Below are 17,436 nucleotides of genomic sequence, written 5' to 3'. Positions count from 1 at the left end.
TACTGCAACAACTGAATTGTGTTTCATGAAACTACATCCTACAAGAAAGACCTCAGACACGTGTATTGTGAAGAAACCATCCCTTTATTGGTGTGAAGCAGTCCCATCCAAGTCAGGGTCAAGAGGGTTAAAAACAGTCAGTGCTCAAACAGACCAAACCAGAGTTTCTCCACACCCTGCCGGATCTAGTGGGGTGGGGTTTACAGAGTCGTACTGGGTGCAGAGGTACGAAACACTGCGTCGAAGAAGTGAGAGGGTTCCACAGAAAATATAAAAAGAAAACTTCACTTTACTCCAAACCACGTTCACTGCTTTTACTGAAACACTACAGCAGTACCAGAACTTTCTCTGGGAGGTAGGAAGGGGTTTGAGGGTGGAGGTGAGGATGTGTGTGAAGAGGAGGGGGTGTGCTTACACAAACTGATGGGGTAAAAATCTCAGGTGTCAAAACCACATCGATGACAGTTAAAGAGGAAAAACCAGGTTATCTTTTTTTTTTTTTTCCAAATGGATGCTTTAGATTGTTTTACGAGGAGGAGAGCATGAGTGGGCCAGAAGTGCTCCCTCTCCTTCTGTGTTGGTTTACTTGTTTGTTGTCTCCATGGTGATCACCAGTTAACCACGGAGTCCTTTACCAGATTTGTAGCCACTTCTGCAGTGCTTACTTGGCGTTGGCGGAGCTGCTGAGCACCTTGCGGACTGCCTGAGCGATGGCGTCACGGTCGATGCCAAAGATTCGGAGCAGCTCATGGGGCTTACCGCTGCGGGGCACCTGGGAAACTGCCAGGCGGTGGACGGTGAAGCCGGTCTCATTCACTACCGCCGAGCACACTGCCTCACCTAGACCACCTGAGGAATCAGAATATACAGCAGTCAGGACTGATTAAAGGTGCAGTTCGCTCAAATTAAACACAGACAAAATATTTATTTTCTAGAATTTCTCTCTTTGAGTCATCTGTTCTTCAAATCTTCTAAGCCTTCTGTTCATCTTAAATCTCTCACACCTTCATGGGCGATTGAGCTCTGCAGTGATGTGATGTGGATCGACAGGACAGACGACGCCCTCCCCTGACTTTCTCACCCCTCCTGTCTCACTTTCACGCCCTTAAGACTCTCCTCTCCCTCAATCCTCTCTCTTCTCTCCCTCACTTTTTTTTTTTTTTTAACTTCTCACTCCAAACTGTCATTCAAATATTTCTGATTGATTGAACATGAAAGCCGAGGAATGAGAAAAAGAGAAAGTCATCACATGTTCTCGGTTCTTCTTTACTATTAAATGCTTCCCAGCAGTTGGTTGATTTACTAGCTGCCAACTGGTGTGTGAGAGAGACAGGCAAAGAGACGTGCACTGTAGCTCAACTGCATTTTATGCAAATTCTATCTACGCTTTGAGTTCATTAAGTGTTCATGTTGGAATGATAAATGACACTTAAAAATGCCTGCGTGTACATGACTGTTTTCTCAGGGTTTTATTTTGTGCATTGTGGGATGATGTAGGCTGAAATTTTTTTTAGCTACTCACAGCTGGCGAAAACCAGCTTTCCCTGTATGCCCTGTAATAACACATTTTGTAACCATGTTGTTACAACCCATAGTATTTCAAAGTTGAATACAGCTCAGACCTGTTATCATAAGTTGGTGTGAATCTGCCATATTTACAAAATCGATCATCTATTTTTATCTTACTGAACCAAGTATTGCACAGTTCACAATAAAAAGGACGGTAGAACAAAAATGGAGCTCATTTTCTACATTGTTTAGACGGCACATTGGACAGATGCGCTTTCCTTCTTCTGGATTAATGTACAGTCTAGTTTTAACAGTTAAAGGTAAAATACCAAATCTCAGCTGAGCACATTGAGGTCTTTGCTTTTTAGACAAATTCTACAAAACATAATGTAGTCGTGTGTATAATTTATGGAGAGCAAAAGTCGTGCATCCTTTGGGCTAGCTTTCACCGATGAGTGTAGTTTATCACAGGGCTTTTTTTAAAAAATGGTTGTTCTAAAAGGCTGAAAAATGACACTGATTTTCTGTTCATATTTGCTCTTTACCGGGTACCTAAAGAGTGAAACCATTATTAACCAGACTCTTTCAACAAACTGACCAAACATATCCTCTTTGCATTATCTGACTGAAGACAGTGAAACAGGTTACAGTGGGACCTCAACTTCTACTTCTTTCATTCGACCTTGTCTCCAAAATAAAATGAAATAAAAATAAAATCATTTGAGGAAACAGTTTGGAGAGCCCTTCTGTTGACAGGGATGTTGCCCTTGCACTCTGCACTCTGTTTACTCATCTGTATGCCGCATCCCCCTGTTCCCTAGATACCACTTGGTTTCCACCTCCCGCCAAGTGCCCATACACACAAATACACACACACCAAAAATATTATGTTCATGAGCATCTTTTCTTTATATCTGCAAACCTTTTACATTTTCACTTGCATGTAATCAACTACTCATGTGAATCTGAACATAGGTGTGCATGTGTGTATGTGACCAAACAAGTGTCTTCTCCCTTTTTGTTCTTTGACTCTATTATAGCAAACAGACTGACAAAATCTCAACAGGCGAGGAAAGCAGCTCCATGTAGGACAACAGAAACACAAACATAAAAGAAGACACAGAAAGCAAATTCTGGACACTTGTTTTTGTCATGCTGGTACTGTATGTAGGTCAGCGAGAGCCCAAAGGCCGCAGCTGAAATTAAGACACCCTGACAGGCTCTCCCAGCTCCTCCTCCTCCTCCACCCTCCCCTTTATATACTGTTTTTATCCATTTCACCTTTTCTATATCCTCCATCTCTTCATACCCACAACCTTCTCTGCCAAGCACAGCATCCCTTTACCTGTCGTCCTCCTCCCTCCTCACGCTGCTCTTCTCTTCCTCAGACTCCAGCCTCCTCAGAGCCTTTTTATTTGCAGACAGACCTTTGTCCTTTGCTGCTGCAGGCATTTTTATTCATGAGCGCAAGCACGCAAGCAGCTGCATAACAATCCTTATGCCTGCTAGTTAAAGCTGTCCTGTTAATGCAATGGACTCCAAACAGATGTGACCGTCCTGATTTTAATTGGACGTTACTCAGTGGATTTATGCAGTAGAGTGGCACGTACAATGCTCTGTATTATTTGGACCAGTCAAAAAGTATGTTTAATGTAAACCACTGTGACCATACATGCATGGCATTTTATGATCTATCATGGGGACAATATAAATCATCTTAATATCAAATTGTAATATCAGGAATATATTGCCTAGCTGTGGTTCTCTCCAGGTTGACCTCCGTCTTCGGTGAGCTCGGCGAATGGCATTTAGTTGTCTCCAAGAAAACATTAAGTGATTAAGTTAAGATCTGCTGCGTTCCAAATCACACTTTTTCTTTAGTTAAAATTTTGTACAACAGACTGTGGATATGGATGGATATATGAGCAAGAGGGTACAAGTTCAAGCTGCAGCGTTATGATGAAATTGTATGTCCCAATCATATGCATACGGTGACAGTATGTAGTTTGTGAGGGCAGCTGCAGTATGTAGTGATAGTGAACAGAAAAAGTATGCGATTTGGAACACAGTCCAAATGTAAAGAAGGTTATTCATCCATTGCTGTTTTTTCCTCCACATTTGATTTGTTTTTGTCTTTTGTGACTCAACTCCTCACCTTCATAGTAGTGGTCCTCCACTGTGATGATGCGTCCTCTGGTGGCCCTGCCGTTGTCGATGATGGTCTTGGAGTCCAGGGGTTTGAGGGTGAACGGGTCGATCACGCGGATGTTAATTCTTTCTGAGGGACAGAGGAAGGTGGAGGATGCACCTCAGTCCAACTGATGGTTCATACAAAGACTGAATACTGTCATGCTGACATTGGTTGGTTTCTTTTATTTCGTCTTTCTTCATACCTTTCTTCAGCAGGTCAGCAGCAGCCAGAGCCTCGTGGAGGGTCACTCCTGCTCCAATCACAGTCACGTGATCGTCACTGGTTTTATACACCACCTGAGTGAGACGGGAGGAGATGTTTGTATGTGACCTGTGCACAGTCTAGTCATTTGAGATAATGTCAATAAGGGATAAAAGGAGAAAAGAGCAAGACCAAAGAGCATGAAATAGCTGAATGAATATATTTGGTGATGGTGGTAGGAAAATGCTGCCACAAACCTTAGCCTGACCAACATGGAAGTCCTCATTGCAACTGTAGATGATGTTGCTCTCTGGGCGGCTTGTTCGGATGAAACACAAACCCTGAAACAAACCAGAAATAATCCACGTGTGTCTGTATTTTTTTTTAACACAAACACTGAATCCCACCCACAATATGAGCTTTACCTTGCTCTAAATATTTAGATTATTTACTTTCAGGAATTTTTATTAACAATTCTTCCTAATGTCTTATTACAGTTGACTACAGGTACCTTTGTGTTGGCGGCGAGTTCCACAGCCTTCTCAGTGGAAACACCGTCGCTTGGGTAGAAGACGGTTGCTGTGGGAATGGCTCTAAACATGGCCAGATCCTCCAGACCCATCTGAGAGGGCCCGTCCTCACCTAAATATACACACACATCAGCACCAAACAGACACAAGTCAGGTACAGCAAGACTCACGTGTTTAATATAGACTGGAAAATAAATTCTGGCAGACTGGCATGCGTTCGGTCTGGAAAGGTGTGCATGCAATGTACCTGGCGAGGTGGAGGAGAAGGAGAAAGGGGAGGAGGAGGAAGAGGTGAAAGAGAATCAGGCCGCTCTGTCATCACCTCCATGACACAGAGACAGTGAGAGGGAGGAGGAGGAGGGGGAGGAGGAAGAGTGCTGATACCAGGAGAGGAAGATGGACAACAGAATAACAGAGGAGGTGAGAAGATGGGGAAAAAAAGGTTTAGGATCAAGAAAATTAAAGCCAAGAAACACTGAGGAGCAGTTCAACCCACTGCAGGGGAAAGCAGCAACATCTGATAAAAGAATTTAATATCATCTGCAGACAGCTTGTTCAGCATTTAAAGATCATGTGAGACATAATGCATGGTGCAAATTTCGGATTTAATTCAACCAAGCTACTCATTTGAAAGATATTATCACTTTGATTTTTTTTTTGTAGCCGTCAGTGGGCTGAATCGCTCCAAAAGCAGAACTGTGCCAAACTGGATCTAAGAAAAAGGCGCAGTGAGAGGAAAGGTGGGTCACAGTGAAGATCATAATGACATAATATCTGCTACAGTGGCTAGCATACAAGATCACTCCACCTTCAAAGCACAGCTTGTGACAAATGTTGTAGAGTGAACAAAATGTTAAGTACCCTGGATTGTAATCATAATATCATTTATGCCATTCAACAATCCACCTACTGTTACCATAAATGTACTGTATACAGTGATATGAATAAGTCAGCGGAAGTAAAAGGACTTTAAAATGCTGAAAGGTCAAAGGTCAGTTCTTTCAGGGTCATGATTGGGGATAAGAGAAACAGGAACTGACCAATAGAGACGCCACAGTGGGAGCCGCAGAGGTTGATGTTGCTCTCAGAGATGCCCGCCATGCGGAGCTGGTCGTAGGCCCGACTGAAGAACGTGGCGAAGGTGCTGGCAAACACCACGTTACGATCCCGCACTGCACAGCCCATCGCCACGCTCACCTGCAGGAGAGAAGAGTGAGAGACAAAGGAGGGATAGAGGGACAGAATGACTCTTATGTTTCATGTTAAATCGTGATGATGCAGACTGACAATGACCCATTGTGATTGTCCTGTTGTTGTGTGGGACGACCCTTAAGAATTCATAATGATGCTGATGTTAGAAAAACTAGAACATGAACACTATAATTAATACAACTCAGGGGATGATGTGACAGCAGTAACACCTGAAGTTTACAGTGACACTGCAGAGGACTAAAAAAAAATATTTATGTTAATATTTATGACATAAAATTAGCCTGATAATTCATATATTCCCAAAATGTTATTTTATTGCTATTTTATTTATCATATTAAAGTTTTAATGGCCTGTATAATCCAGAACATCTCCAGCCATCTAACTAGAGAGCTAACGTCTCTCTCTCACCATGTTCTGCTCTGCGATGTAGCACTCAACGTAGCGATTTGGGTGTTCGTTCTTAAAGAGCTCTGAGAAGGTGGAGTTCTTGGTGTCTCCATCTAGAGCCACCACATGCTCATTGTAACGGCCCAGCTTGGCCAGAGCCATGCCGTACGCCTTCCTCGTAGCAATCTGTTTACACAGGGACAATTAGACAACCAGTCAGTATCAGATACTCCTGAAGCTTTATTGTATTCTGAAGTGATGAATTTAAGGTTATTCAAGACATCTGAGATTGTCTGTCACTACTGATCATACCTTTTCTCCAATTTTGTAGCTGGGTGCACTCGGCATGCGGATGTTGCGGAGGCTGACAGGTGATGTATCCTCGTTGGGCGGAGCAGGATAGAGGCGCTTGTTGCAGCTGATGATGCGGCTCTGCAGCTCCTTGATCACGCTGTCGGCCATGTCTTTGGGCAGGGGTTTGCCGTGCCAGCCCATCTTATCCTCAGCCGCTAAAAGACACACAAAGACAACTGAGGACTAGAGCAAACAAGTACAGCTATCACTGTGCAGTACAATACATGATAATAACAACTTATTACTGAGTGGAGGTGATAAAAACATGCTTTTTATTCATAAGGAAAAAAAATGGGGCTTAACAGAAAACTTAACTCCTTATGTGGTCAAAGTGGCAGATATAGAGTTATACTGATAAAGCATAATTCTGTGAGGATTAGGAGGTTCCTAATCGGTCAAACAAAATAACTGCCATGCTCAACTTAATGTCTTTTAAGTATAATGAGTTTCAACCCAAAATTCACAACACTAGCAAATGAAGTTGTCAGCACTCACTAATAATTATTTAAGACTTTCACTGATGCACAGCAGCAGAAGGAAGCAGACGTGTTTCAGCCCTAGGATTCCCTCAGTGTATCTGAGACATTTGTGGTGTGACCCTCTTAAACAGCAGCCAGGAACCTGCCAGTGATTCACCACTAGCTGATACAGACCATCAAAACATCATCATCATCAAAAACCAAATATACTGCATTATGTTCTTGCAACAGCCAGATTTTGGCGTTCAGAAGTTTAGATAACATGTTGACACACCTGCAAATATAAAGTCCATTTACTTTGTAAACCAAGTTCCTCCTGATATCCTTCATACCTCCACATTTATGCCTGTGCATAAAACAAACCATGGCCAGCTGTCACACTCACAACAATCGTCCACTTCAGTGAGTCCTACCAGGCTGCTTCAAACATGAAAAGGTTCAATCAGGAGGCCACAGGCTTACTATATAACAACACTCACCATTTCTAATCTGACAAAATCTAATGCATACAAAGACATACCCCTCTCTTAGACACACACACGTTGCTGTTATAACAACTGTCTTTTTACCTTTGTCTCTCACAAAACACACGTGGTCACACACACTGCCCCTTACTGTTATCACAACACAAGCACAATGGGCTGTTGCTGCGAGTGTATCCTACACATTCTGAGGGATTACCGAGCTGCAGCAGCTAAAGCACTAAAGCACTGCCTGGATTACGGTGCGTTAGGGCCCCTCTCTGCTGGCGGCAGGCATTTGGGGCAGTTAGGAAAACTTCTGACAGAAATATTATTCCCGGTCAGTTGCCACCGTTTTACTGAGTCATCATTTAGAAACATGTTTTTGGAGCAAGTCATAGTTATGAAATATGGTGTGTAATGATTACTTTGAAATGTTCTGCTTGAAATATGTTATGTCACTGTAAGATTGATATGAAAATTTTGAAAGAGAGGCATTGAGACATAAAAAACTACAGAAATATTATTACTTTACGGTATACTATGCATGATTTTTCTAAAAAACTGCATACACTCACACAAATGTAATCCTTTTAATCATCACTTATGACCCACTAGAAGTGTGTGGTGGTGTAACTGCAGAGACTCTGCCCTCTGCCTGTATTTTCTTATTATTATTTTGCTGAGTTCAGGACGTTCCTGGGCACAGCATGCAGGTGACATTGGGACTTAAAAAAAAGGAAGTAACCAGGTGCTAGACCATAAGTAGCATCCCAAAGAAAGCTAGAATTATCCCAGACACAGCGCCGTAAATACAGAGGTGAAACACGAAGCGGACAAAGCTCATTCCCAAACAAGTGTGAATCTAAGATTGGCTTTAACTTTCACATTTGCTGGCGTTACTGTTCACAAACTGTCAGACAATTCTTGCATGGTATACTTCCATAAAAAAGTAGGCCATTTTGATCCATGTTGCACACTGAACAGCTCACATCCTCTACACACTATTCCATAAACTAATCACAACATGTTAGTACTTCACTCTACACATTCGAGGATAAAACCACACTGATGTTTGAACTCACACACTGTGGATGACTGTGCGTGTGCCTGATTATTGTACCTGGGATGCCCTTGCCCTTGATAGTCTTTGCGATGATAGCAAGTGGCTGGTGGCGGGGCTGACTCAGCACCTTGCACAGCTCCTCCACACTGTGACCGTCCACAATGACGGCATGCCAGCTGGGAAAACAGAGGAGATAAAACTTTAAATGCAGTCCTACATGTGTGTTTCTATGAATGAGGAGAGGTATTTTATTTATGGGATAATCCTATCAATTCCTGCAGGCCCCTTAAATTACCACCACCTTTCTTTTTACTGTTGGCACTGCAGCACTTTATAGGGTAGCAGCATGTTAGCATTTTCGCTAGTATCGGTGCTCTGCAAGTGTTGGATGGAAGGATGAGAAGCAGCAGGTCAGATGTGACACCAACCCAAACTAGCACCAAATTCTGTCAACATCAAGCTTTTTAAAACGCATCTTAGACCTGAGGTTTAGACACTTAAGGTCACACACTCACCACACTTTTAGAGATTCAAATGCACAAATACTCCACAGCCAACCTGTGCACACCCTCAATCTTTGACTCCCCCTGCTCACCCAAAGGCCTCACAGCGTCGCTGATACTTCTCCACATGGTGCTGGAGTGGGGCTGGGTCGCTCTGACCCAGGCGGTTGATGTCCAAAATAGCCACCAGGTTGTCTAGCTGGTAGTATGAGGCGAAGGCCATGGCCTCCCACACCGAGCCCTCGGACAGCTCTCCATCACCCAGTAGGCAGAACACCCGATAGCTACAGAGAGCGAACAGAGAGACAGAAGAGATGAATAAATTGTCAAAAGGAGTAATTTTCCATATCAGCTCTATTTTCCCTCTTGGCACATATACCCATCTTCTGATTCCTCCTGTAGGGCTCAAAGTGACAGCTGACCCTCACACCTAAACACACACTCCCTTCCCTCCCTCCCCCACTGCACTGTGATCGTCCTCACTAGTTGCTCCCGTGGCGTAACGATTCCTGACAGCTTTCCAGTCAAATAGACACATTCTCATTAAAGCTGGAAGATAGGCCGAGACACGCTGCATTACACCACGCATTCCAACCCAGAGAAAACACGCGGCACAGAAAGAAAGGAGTGGAAGAAGGGAAGAAAGAGAGGGGGAATTCCATAGAGGTGGAGATGGAGAGAGGGAGAGAAAAGAGGTAGAGATTTGAGATTGGAGGGGAAAACATTAATAACCAATTAGACTGATCTCTAAAGGTTGATTTCCGAAATGTGTCCAGTCCTTCTCTGAAACTTCTGCTCTGATGCAGATGCATATTCAGATGCACTGACCCAAATATGGAAAAAGTGGCCACTTTTTTTCATCTTTCAAGGTCTCTATGATACGGAAAATTGAGTAATCATGTCTGATCATTTCAGCAACTCAGTTTAATAGAAACTATTTACTTCAGTTTAATACAGCAGTATCTAAGTAATCTTTTAGATTTTTTTTTTTTAAATTTAAAACCCATAAATGTGGAGTCTGAGATTCTGGTTGATAATCGAACTCATTGAGGAAGGAGAGCAGCCGGCGTGGTGTTGTGTGGCTCGGTCCAAGCCACTTTGTTTAGCATTTACAGCGCGAGTGCTGTGTATGAGCACCAGATTTTTTTTCCAGGACAGTGACAGAACGGACAGCTAGTGGGGACATATTCACTAAATATGACAAAGCGTGTAATGGATTAGAATCACAGACTCTGCATTTAATTAACTGAGAATAATCAGAATCATTACAATGCAGCTAAAGAAACAGCAGGGTCAGGAAGTTAAGGCTCCTCTCAATTCAGTTTGTATTCAAAGAATTATACAGTCTCAGTTTGCCATACCTGGGGGATTAAAACATGTAAAAAGATATTATGAAAAGTGACAAAGTTCAGGTCATTATAGGTTTTACAGAAACTGTCTTTTATGTCACATTAAAAAAAAAAAGAATACTTGCCCTTCAGGTCTTTGTTATATTTTTCATGTACGCAGGTGTAGACATGTGTAATAAAATTCTGATATTCCAGTCACTGTGTTTAACGTAGATTATAAAGTCTCTAAAAGTCTTCATCCTTCTCAATTCTGAGATTTAAAAACACAAATATCAGAAGTAAAAGTTGCAGCTTGTGATAAACTGCAACACGTTCTGCCAAAGGTGATACAAACATGGAACAAGATCAAGCACACACACACACACACACACACACACACACAGTCTGAAGGGCATCCAGAGCAACTACAGCAGATTGAGGCAGTGCTTCAGCTACAGGAGTAAAGAAATCCCTCAGGAGGAGTGATGAACGTGTGTGTGTGTGTGTGTTTCTCTTTCATCCCGTCTTTGCGAGGTGAGAATCACCGATCAAGACAGGGTGATACCTCTTCATGAGAACAGCCCAAACCAGTACAATTGGCGCGCACACACTAACACACACACCCCTCGCATTTTATGTCACCTACTCCGTTACACCCTGCGAACACAAAACCAACTAAGAAGAAACTTCCAGTTTATACACTCAGTGATGAGTTGTATTATCTCCTAGGATTGTTGCAAGGCATGAACGAGCATGAGGAGGAACCCTAAACGTGTTTGATCCAATAATCTCATATTTATACGTTTACAACTGCAGAGTATTCAACCATGAAGCAACCAACAGTGTCAGTTATTCACTCTCTGCGAATAAGTGCATTTGACAGATTCATTCATGTATCTTATTTTAATAAACCACACCCTCAGAGGCTAAGGGGTCTGTTTGGTTGAAGATTCATTTCCTGCTGAAGTCTCACCAGGAATACATATTCCTCACATATTCCTGCTGGTCCACGTCAGTTGATCCTGCAGCGTAGGTTGTGTGTAAGAGTGCGTGCCACAAGGAGGGGTTGATATAGTTGCCATTCAGCAGTTTTTGTCTCAGATTATATTATGAAACCAGTGATGCAGCCTTCTAAAGCGAGTGCTGAGCCGTTATGATGCAGCGAATTAGCTTCACAAGCTGCTCCAAGCATCGCAGGGGAAACGCATACGCCCTTGTGCATGCACGCACAACCACACATAGCGTCCACTATTGTGTGTAGGGTGTATACAATATAATCTACCGCTACGAAAGCAGAGTGTGGGATTTTGCCATTTTTTGGTGAGAGGATGAGGGTGAAGGGTGAGGCTGAGAGATGAGGGCGGAGCTGTGCTCTCGCATGTGTGATTATTAGAGCGGAAACAATCGAGAGCACACAGAATGCAGAGTGAGAGATATCAAGGGCAGCCAACTCAGAATGCAAGTACGGCATTCCATGACCGCCTGTTTCACTGTGTCTATAGTGTGTAAAAAAAACATTAAATAAACTGTCTTTGAGATCATCTTCCTCTGTTCTGTCCGTAAAGAAATGTTTAACTATGTTCCTGAGATAAATTCAGCTTGGACGCTTTTGTATCATATCCATTTTCTATGAAAATGTGAATGGCAGCTGTTCTCTCTATTGTTGGACGGGAAACCATGCGGCTCTTTCTAGACCACACTAGAACAAAGGAGACACACGAGGACTGATCTGCAACCCTACTAACATTCAGCTGAGTAGTAGATGACCATGGCACATTTCAGGCCTGGTAATCTATTATGACGTAATATTGTTGCAATGGTCAACTGTTTTTTGTTAAATTCAAAAAAATGTAATGAATGAATCTATGAATTTGAATTCCATCTTTGGAAAGAGACAACTGAATCCTTATTTCTTTAACCACTCGTTTCTGATCTCAGATTACTGACTACATACCCTCATTCATCCTGATCTGAAGGTAAAACTGATCAGAGGTCAGATCTCCTGGCGCTCTGAGTGGCTGCCTAAATGCCAACCCAGACCAGGCCTGTCAGCTGTGGTTTGATCCAGATTAAAAGGCTGAAATGTCACATGTCAGCACGGCCCACTGTAGTGTACATTATATCATGCATAATTTCATACTGTCTACCTTAATGCATTCAGATGCATGCTGGGCTGCTGTGCGCCCTCATTTATGTCTTCTGCATGTTGGAGAGTCTCTGTGTAACAGTGTGTGTGCAGGTGTGTTTACCTGGCCTTGTCAAAGTATTTCCCAGTGTAGGCCATTCCACAGGCAGCTCCCAGCCCCTGACCCAGAGATCCAGTGGCTATATCCACAAACTGCTGCTTCTGTTAGCACAAACACAAAACATGCATCTTACGCTACAGACAACAGGAGAGCTCAAGTTTGCAAACACAGAAAGCATGAAGCACAGTGGGTGGATTATTTTGAATTTCTTAACATGCAAGAAACACACAGTCATGTTGTCTGGACAGCAGCTACAGTCTGTGTCTCGCAGTGTGTCAGTATCACACAGTGTCTTATTAATGTCTGCAGCCGAGGAGAAAGGAGGCCAGGACGGACCATCTCTGTCACACAAGCATGTCTTTGTCACCATGTCTGCCTGCATACAGTTTGTCTGTTATCTGTGCACGTGTGTTCATGTCTCTATATGAATGTGCAACAAGCATACATGTTATGTTCTAAAGAAGTCATTCACACAGATTTTGGCTTGCAGAGGTAAAACTATCCAGTATTCTAGAAGGAAAAATGTAAAGATTACAAAAAGATTGGGAAACAGAAACCTACTTTTTGTCTTTTATGAAAGGCTGCATATTTCAAAGTTTCAGTATGTCTACTTCCAGGGACATATATTTCCTTGATCATTTCGTATTAATATTTTAAGATTCTTAGATGCGGTCAAAATGTTTTCCCAACGCTCAAATAAACTCCAAGCAAGCAGAGTTTGACAGGAGGGAGTAGCTGGAGGCAAAGTCAAACTTAACCTCAAACACAAATGTGTGCAATATGATTTTTGAGTTGGTCAAAGATATCATGAAACAGCTGAAGGGAATGTTTTTCTGGTGTGGTAATGGTTGAAGTGAGGGGTTATGAGTGTTGCCTCAATGTACAGTTACTGGTATAATGGTGTTTCAAATATCGGCTTTTGCATTAACATCTGTTTACTCTCAAAACACCAGTAAAATACCCCAGATACATACACACAAATAATAGTGCAAGGGTATAATGTATTCCCAATGCATGTGTGTTGTAATAAATGACTTCCAGACCCAGAACGTAATGCAGGTCTGAATGAAACCTCACCGGCACAGGATGTCCCTCCAGGATGGAGTCGACCTTGCGGAGGTTGAGGAGCTCACTCTCCTTCAGGTATCCCGTCTCCGCCCACACGGCGTACAGCACAGGGGCTGCATGACCCTGAGGAGGCAGAGGTCAAAGGTTAGAGTTTAAGATCACATACTTCATACCTGATTTTACTTTATTTTTAATTCCGTATTTGTTAACCCACAAAATAGGTATAGTACAGTGCCCCTGGAGCAGATTGGGGTTCAAGTGGCACCTCTCTGCTCCATACACTGTTAAACCCTGGTTCCAATGCCAAGTCTCCATGGACTGAGCTACTGCTGCCTTTACTGATTTGCTTGTGCTGGGGCTAGAACTGTTTATAGGCTTATAAAACACTCATCAATGTTATGAGATCCTATTTTTTAAGTCTTTAATTTACACTTTTCCTTCTCGGGTAACTTCATCTGCACACCTGAATGAAGAATTTCCTGCTAAATGAAATGTGAGAGAACAAAGAATAAAATTTCATTTTGAGGCGTGCATGTCAAAGTCTGGAGTTAGCCATTGGCACCTTATAGAAACACTACAATCACGAAATATGCATGTGAACTTATAAACACAAACACCTTTTTCTAATGTGACACCTTAAGATTAGTGAATCAGTTTATTTAGATCTTGTCTATGCATGCATCAGAAGAACACCTGTCAACCACATAGCTCTGTGTGTGTATGTGTGTTACCTTGGAGAGGATGAAGCGATCATTGTTGGGGTTCCGGGGATCCTCAGGTCGGTACTTCATGGTATGAAAGAACAGCACAGACATGATCTCTGCTGCGCTGCAACATGATGAGGGATGACTGCAACAAAAATGAAGACGAAAGAGGAATTAGATACACAGTATTCAAAAGGAAAACTTGGTGTGCCTCCTGAATCCTCTGTTCAAATCTATGTTCAGAGCATACTGTCCACACGCAGATGCAGAAGGGAGAAAAAAGGGAGAGGCAAAGTGGCAATCAATCAGTGGAGTTTAACTCTTTGTCAGCTTGAATGGAGTGCATTAATTCATGCTAGAGCAGCTGTAGTCAGAGAGTTATTATGTAAGACAGACAGTACACTAGTGAGACTGACTTTGTCAGGGTCAGACAGTCAGTAACTACATATACATTATCTGTTGGATGGATGTTTTACACTTTTCTCTCATTCATGCAGACACATACACATACAAAGACATAGTTCAGTGTGTAGTCCCAAACTGTTGGAACAAGCCCAGACAATTTAACACAAAACAGGTTATGATGAGGACTTATGTCCTGACTGTTATCCTCTTTATTTCAAACCACATGCCAATAATACCTCACTCAGGCCTCCTCCATGAAGGCCTTTTCCTTGCACTCCTGTAATGGATAATGTGATCAAATAATCAAAAAGGATCAAAAGCAAAAACCAGAAGGAGATGATGAATAATCGTAAAATTTATATGGGATGAGGGATGCTCTTATAAGAGGGTGAAAAGTGGCGTTGCAACGTGAACACTGGCTGTGATCGAAGAATTGAATTAACAAAACATGGGTTAATGTAAAAAAATGGCTACAGTTTATGCTGTGCATGTTTCGGTTATCAAACTGGAATTAAAAATCTTTTGATTTGACTTTGAATAAGCTCACTCTACTCATTTATACTGCCCTTCACTCAAACAATGTCTCAAATGACTTAAAGAAAAGAAGCCTACCTAGATCTCAGTTGCCAATATCAATCCCTGGAGAAAATCTAATAACTAACCATGATGCCAAAGGAAGCTAAACACAGTTGATATATATACACACACACACACACACACACACACACACACACACACACACACACACACACACACACACACACACGTAGAGTCAAAACAGTCCTGTCTAATGTTAACTAACCTACTAAATGTTAATACTCTTTAACATTGGACAAGTGGGATAGTCGCTATGGATGATGAAAAAGACTAACAGAAGTTATAGTTTCACGCATCCTATAATTTATTAACATTTTAAGCTTTTATTTCCTGTCACCCCATAAACGTTGCAGCGAGTTTGTCAATTTGGAAGTTATTTTGAAAAATTTCCCCGGATGTACTTTTCCTTTTAAATTTGAGCGACTTGACGCGTGTGACAAGCTGCACCGGCGCACGCAAGCAGGCGCGGCCGAGCAGCAGAAGCGCGTCCGTGCGTCCCCCGGTCCCATCCTGCAGCCGCTGCACACTACGTCGGCCCACGAGATCATGCAACGACCCTGTCTCTGCTCCTCCTCTGTTACATAAGCGATCCCAAAGTACGCAAAGGGTTAAGGGAGAGAGGAGCACTGGTGCACCTGCAGCAATTTATGCCGAACCTCCAAATCCGACACGTTTTAATAAATGTTTTATTATTTGAAGGGGTGGTAGCGCAAAACAAACACATTTGATAATTGAATTGAATTCATTGTACTTATGAACTTAACCTACTCGTAGTGAAATATGCAAATATGTTAAGTAAACGAACTCTGACCCTTTGCACCTAACAACTAATTTCTGGAGAAGTGCGTAAATTACGCACAGTGCATGCTGGCACAGAACCGCTTAACGCGCAGTAAAAATCAGATAAGAACATTAAAAGTCCATCAGTTTTGCACGTCACACAAGGCGCACATATTCTGTTATTTTGCATCTGTGGCTGCACAACGCGGATCCTCCTGCACGCAGTCTGCAGCGGACTGTTAGTCCATCAGGAAACACTCTTTATGTTGTGTAAATTCCAGCCCGTGTTTCTACTTTTTATAATTTGCCCTTTCAACAAACAAATGCATGAATCATACAGCAGCTGGCCCAGGACAGTAACCTTGTTTTGTCTTGTTATATCACATCACTATATCTCCAGCTTGGTGTAATCTTCCTCCTCTTACCCGCTGCCCGCTGCAGTTGTTGCCTTGATGGAGTTGATCCGGAGCCGGGTGGCGATGTTCCTGAGCGCCTGCACCGTCTGCTGGTCCGGTTTATGGTAGTCCTCCATCTGGCCGATGCACCGAAGAAAAAGCACACACACGCGCACACACAAGCCGGTTAAATGAAGTTAAGAGTTAAAAGTCCCCGGTCTGCTGTCCCGAGAATAAAGGCGAGGAGTGTGCAGCGGATGGTGGCAGGGGTTAAAAAGAGGCAGTGGTGTTGAAGCTGACAGACAGACGGGAGGCAGGGGGGCGTGTTTGCAAGCAAAGCCTATGAATATGGCTAATCTAGGGCTAAAAGCAGCCTACAGTTACTTCAAACTGGCACGCATGAGCACAGCCAATAGTAGGAGGGCTTTGGTCTGAGACCAAGGCCACACGCACACTCATACGCTCGCACACAGTCAGGCACACACTGGTCAGAGACGCTCATGTTTAACATCAATAGCTTCATATTGTATTTGATGACAATTTTATAAGGGAAGTTTGGACACAGAGAGACAATTCAGGCGTGCAAATAAACAGAGAAACATCTAATAAAGCAAACAACCTGGTGCAGTTCCAGATTAATTATAAATAACCAGGCTTGTAAAATACAAAAGTATGCAGCTGCACAGTTGAGCCATAATTTAAATGTCTTTAGGAACCAATTTCAGCTCAGTATTGCTGTATTTTGGTTAAACTAGATTGAGGTAATTACTGCCCCTATGTCCATCACATATAACACCTATATATAGGCTCTCAGATGCTCTCACTTCATACTAATGGCCTTTTCTTGTAGCTGCACCATGCAACAGTATGGATGTGAAGCTATAGGTTGTCATATATCTGCACCGGCATCACAGAAACCTCTTCTACTTTTACTGCATTATGTTTTCAAACAAAATGATAGTTTATAAAGCAACACCCCTTTCAATAAAGTGCATAATGACACTGTATGTTTGGCTTGA

The 17,436-nt window shown here is 42.6% G+C and overlaps 1 protein-coding gene across 1 annotated transcript; it reads right to left on the bottom strand.

The window, feature by feature from the left end:
- Positions 1-67: 67 nt before the first annotated feature.
- On the bottom strand, positions 68-16,770 carry LOC126403341 (transketolase-like). Its single transcript, XM_050065942.1, has 14 exons — positions 16,448-16,770; positions 14,268-14,385; positions 13,546-13,659; positions 12,472-12,569; positions 8,987-9,178; positions 8,449-8,567; positions 6,344-6,540; positions 6,053-6,217; positions 5,472-5,628; positions 4,413-4,543; positions 4,159-4,242; positions 3,903-3,996; positions 3,665-3,787; positions 68-849 (listed from the first exon to the last, which is right to left on the bottom strand). The coding sequence occupies exons 1-14, from the start codon at positions 16,552-16,554 to the stop codon at positions 662-664; spliced, it is 1,887 nt and encodes a 628-aa protein (XP_049921899.1). The 5' UTR covers positions 16,555-16,770; the 3' UTR covers positions 68-661.
- Positions 16,771-17,436: the final 666 nt, after the last annotated feature.

This window comes from Epinephelus moara, chromosome 16, assembly GCF_006386435.1.
Source record: "Epinephelus moara isolate mb chromosome 16, YSFRI_EMoa_1.0, whole genome shotgun sequence".
Lineage (NCBI taxonomy): Eukaryota > Metazoa > Chordata > Actinopteri > Perciformes > Serranidae > Epinephelus > Epinephelus moara.
The sequence above is the reverse complement of the archived record's forward strand: the minus strand, read 5'-3'. Positions and strand labels throughout refer to the sequence as shown.

Excerpts from the sequence above, each read along its gene's own strand:
- LOC126403341 (XM_050065942.1), bottom strand. The coding sequence starts at position 16,554 with ATGGAGGACTACCATAAACCGGACCAGCAGACGGTGCAGGCGCTCAGG. Across the intron at positions 14,386-16,447 it reads ACAACTGCAGCGGGCAGCGG|TCATCCCTCATCATGTTGCA; the intron begins GTAAGAGGAGGA and ends TTTTTGTTGCAG. Across the intron at positions 4,243-4,412 it reads AACTCGCCGCCAACACAAAG|GGTTTGTGTTTCATCCGAAC; the intron begins GTACCTGTAGTC and ends GGTTTGTTTCAG.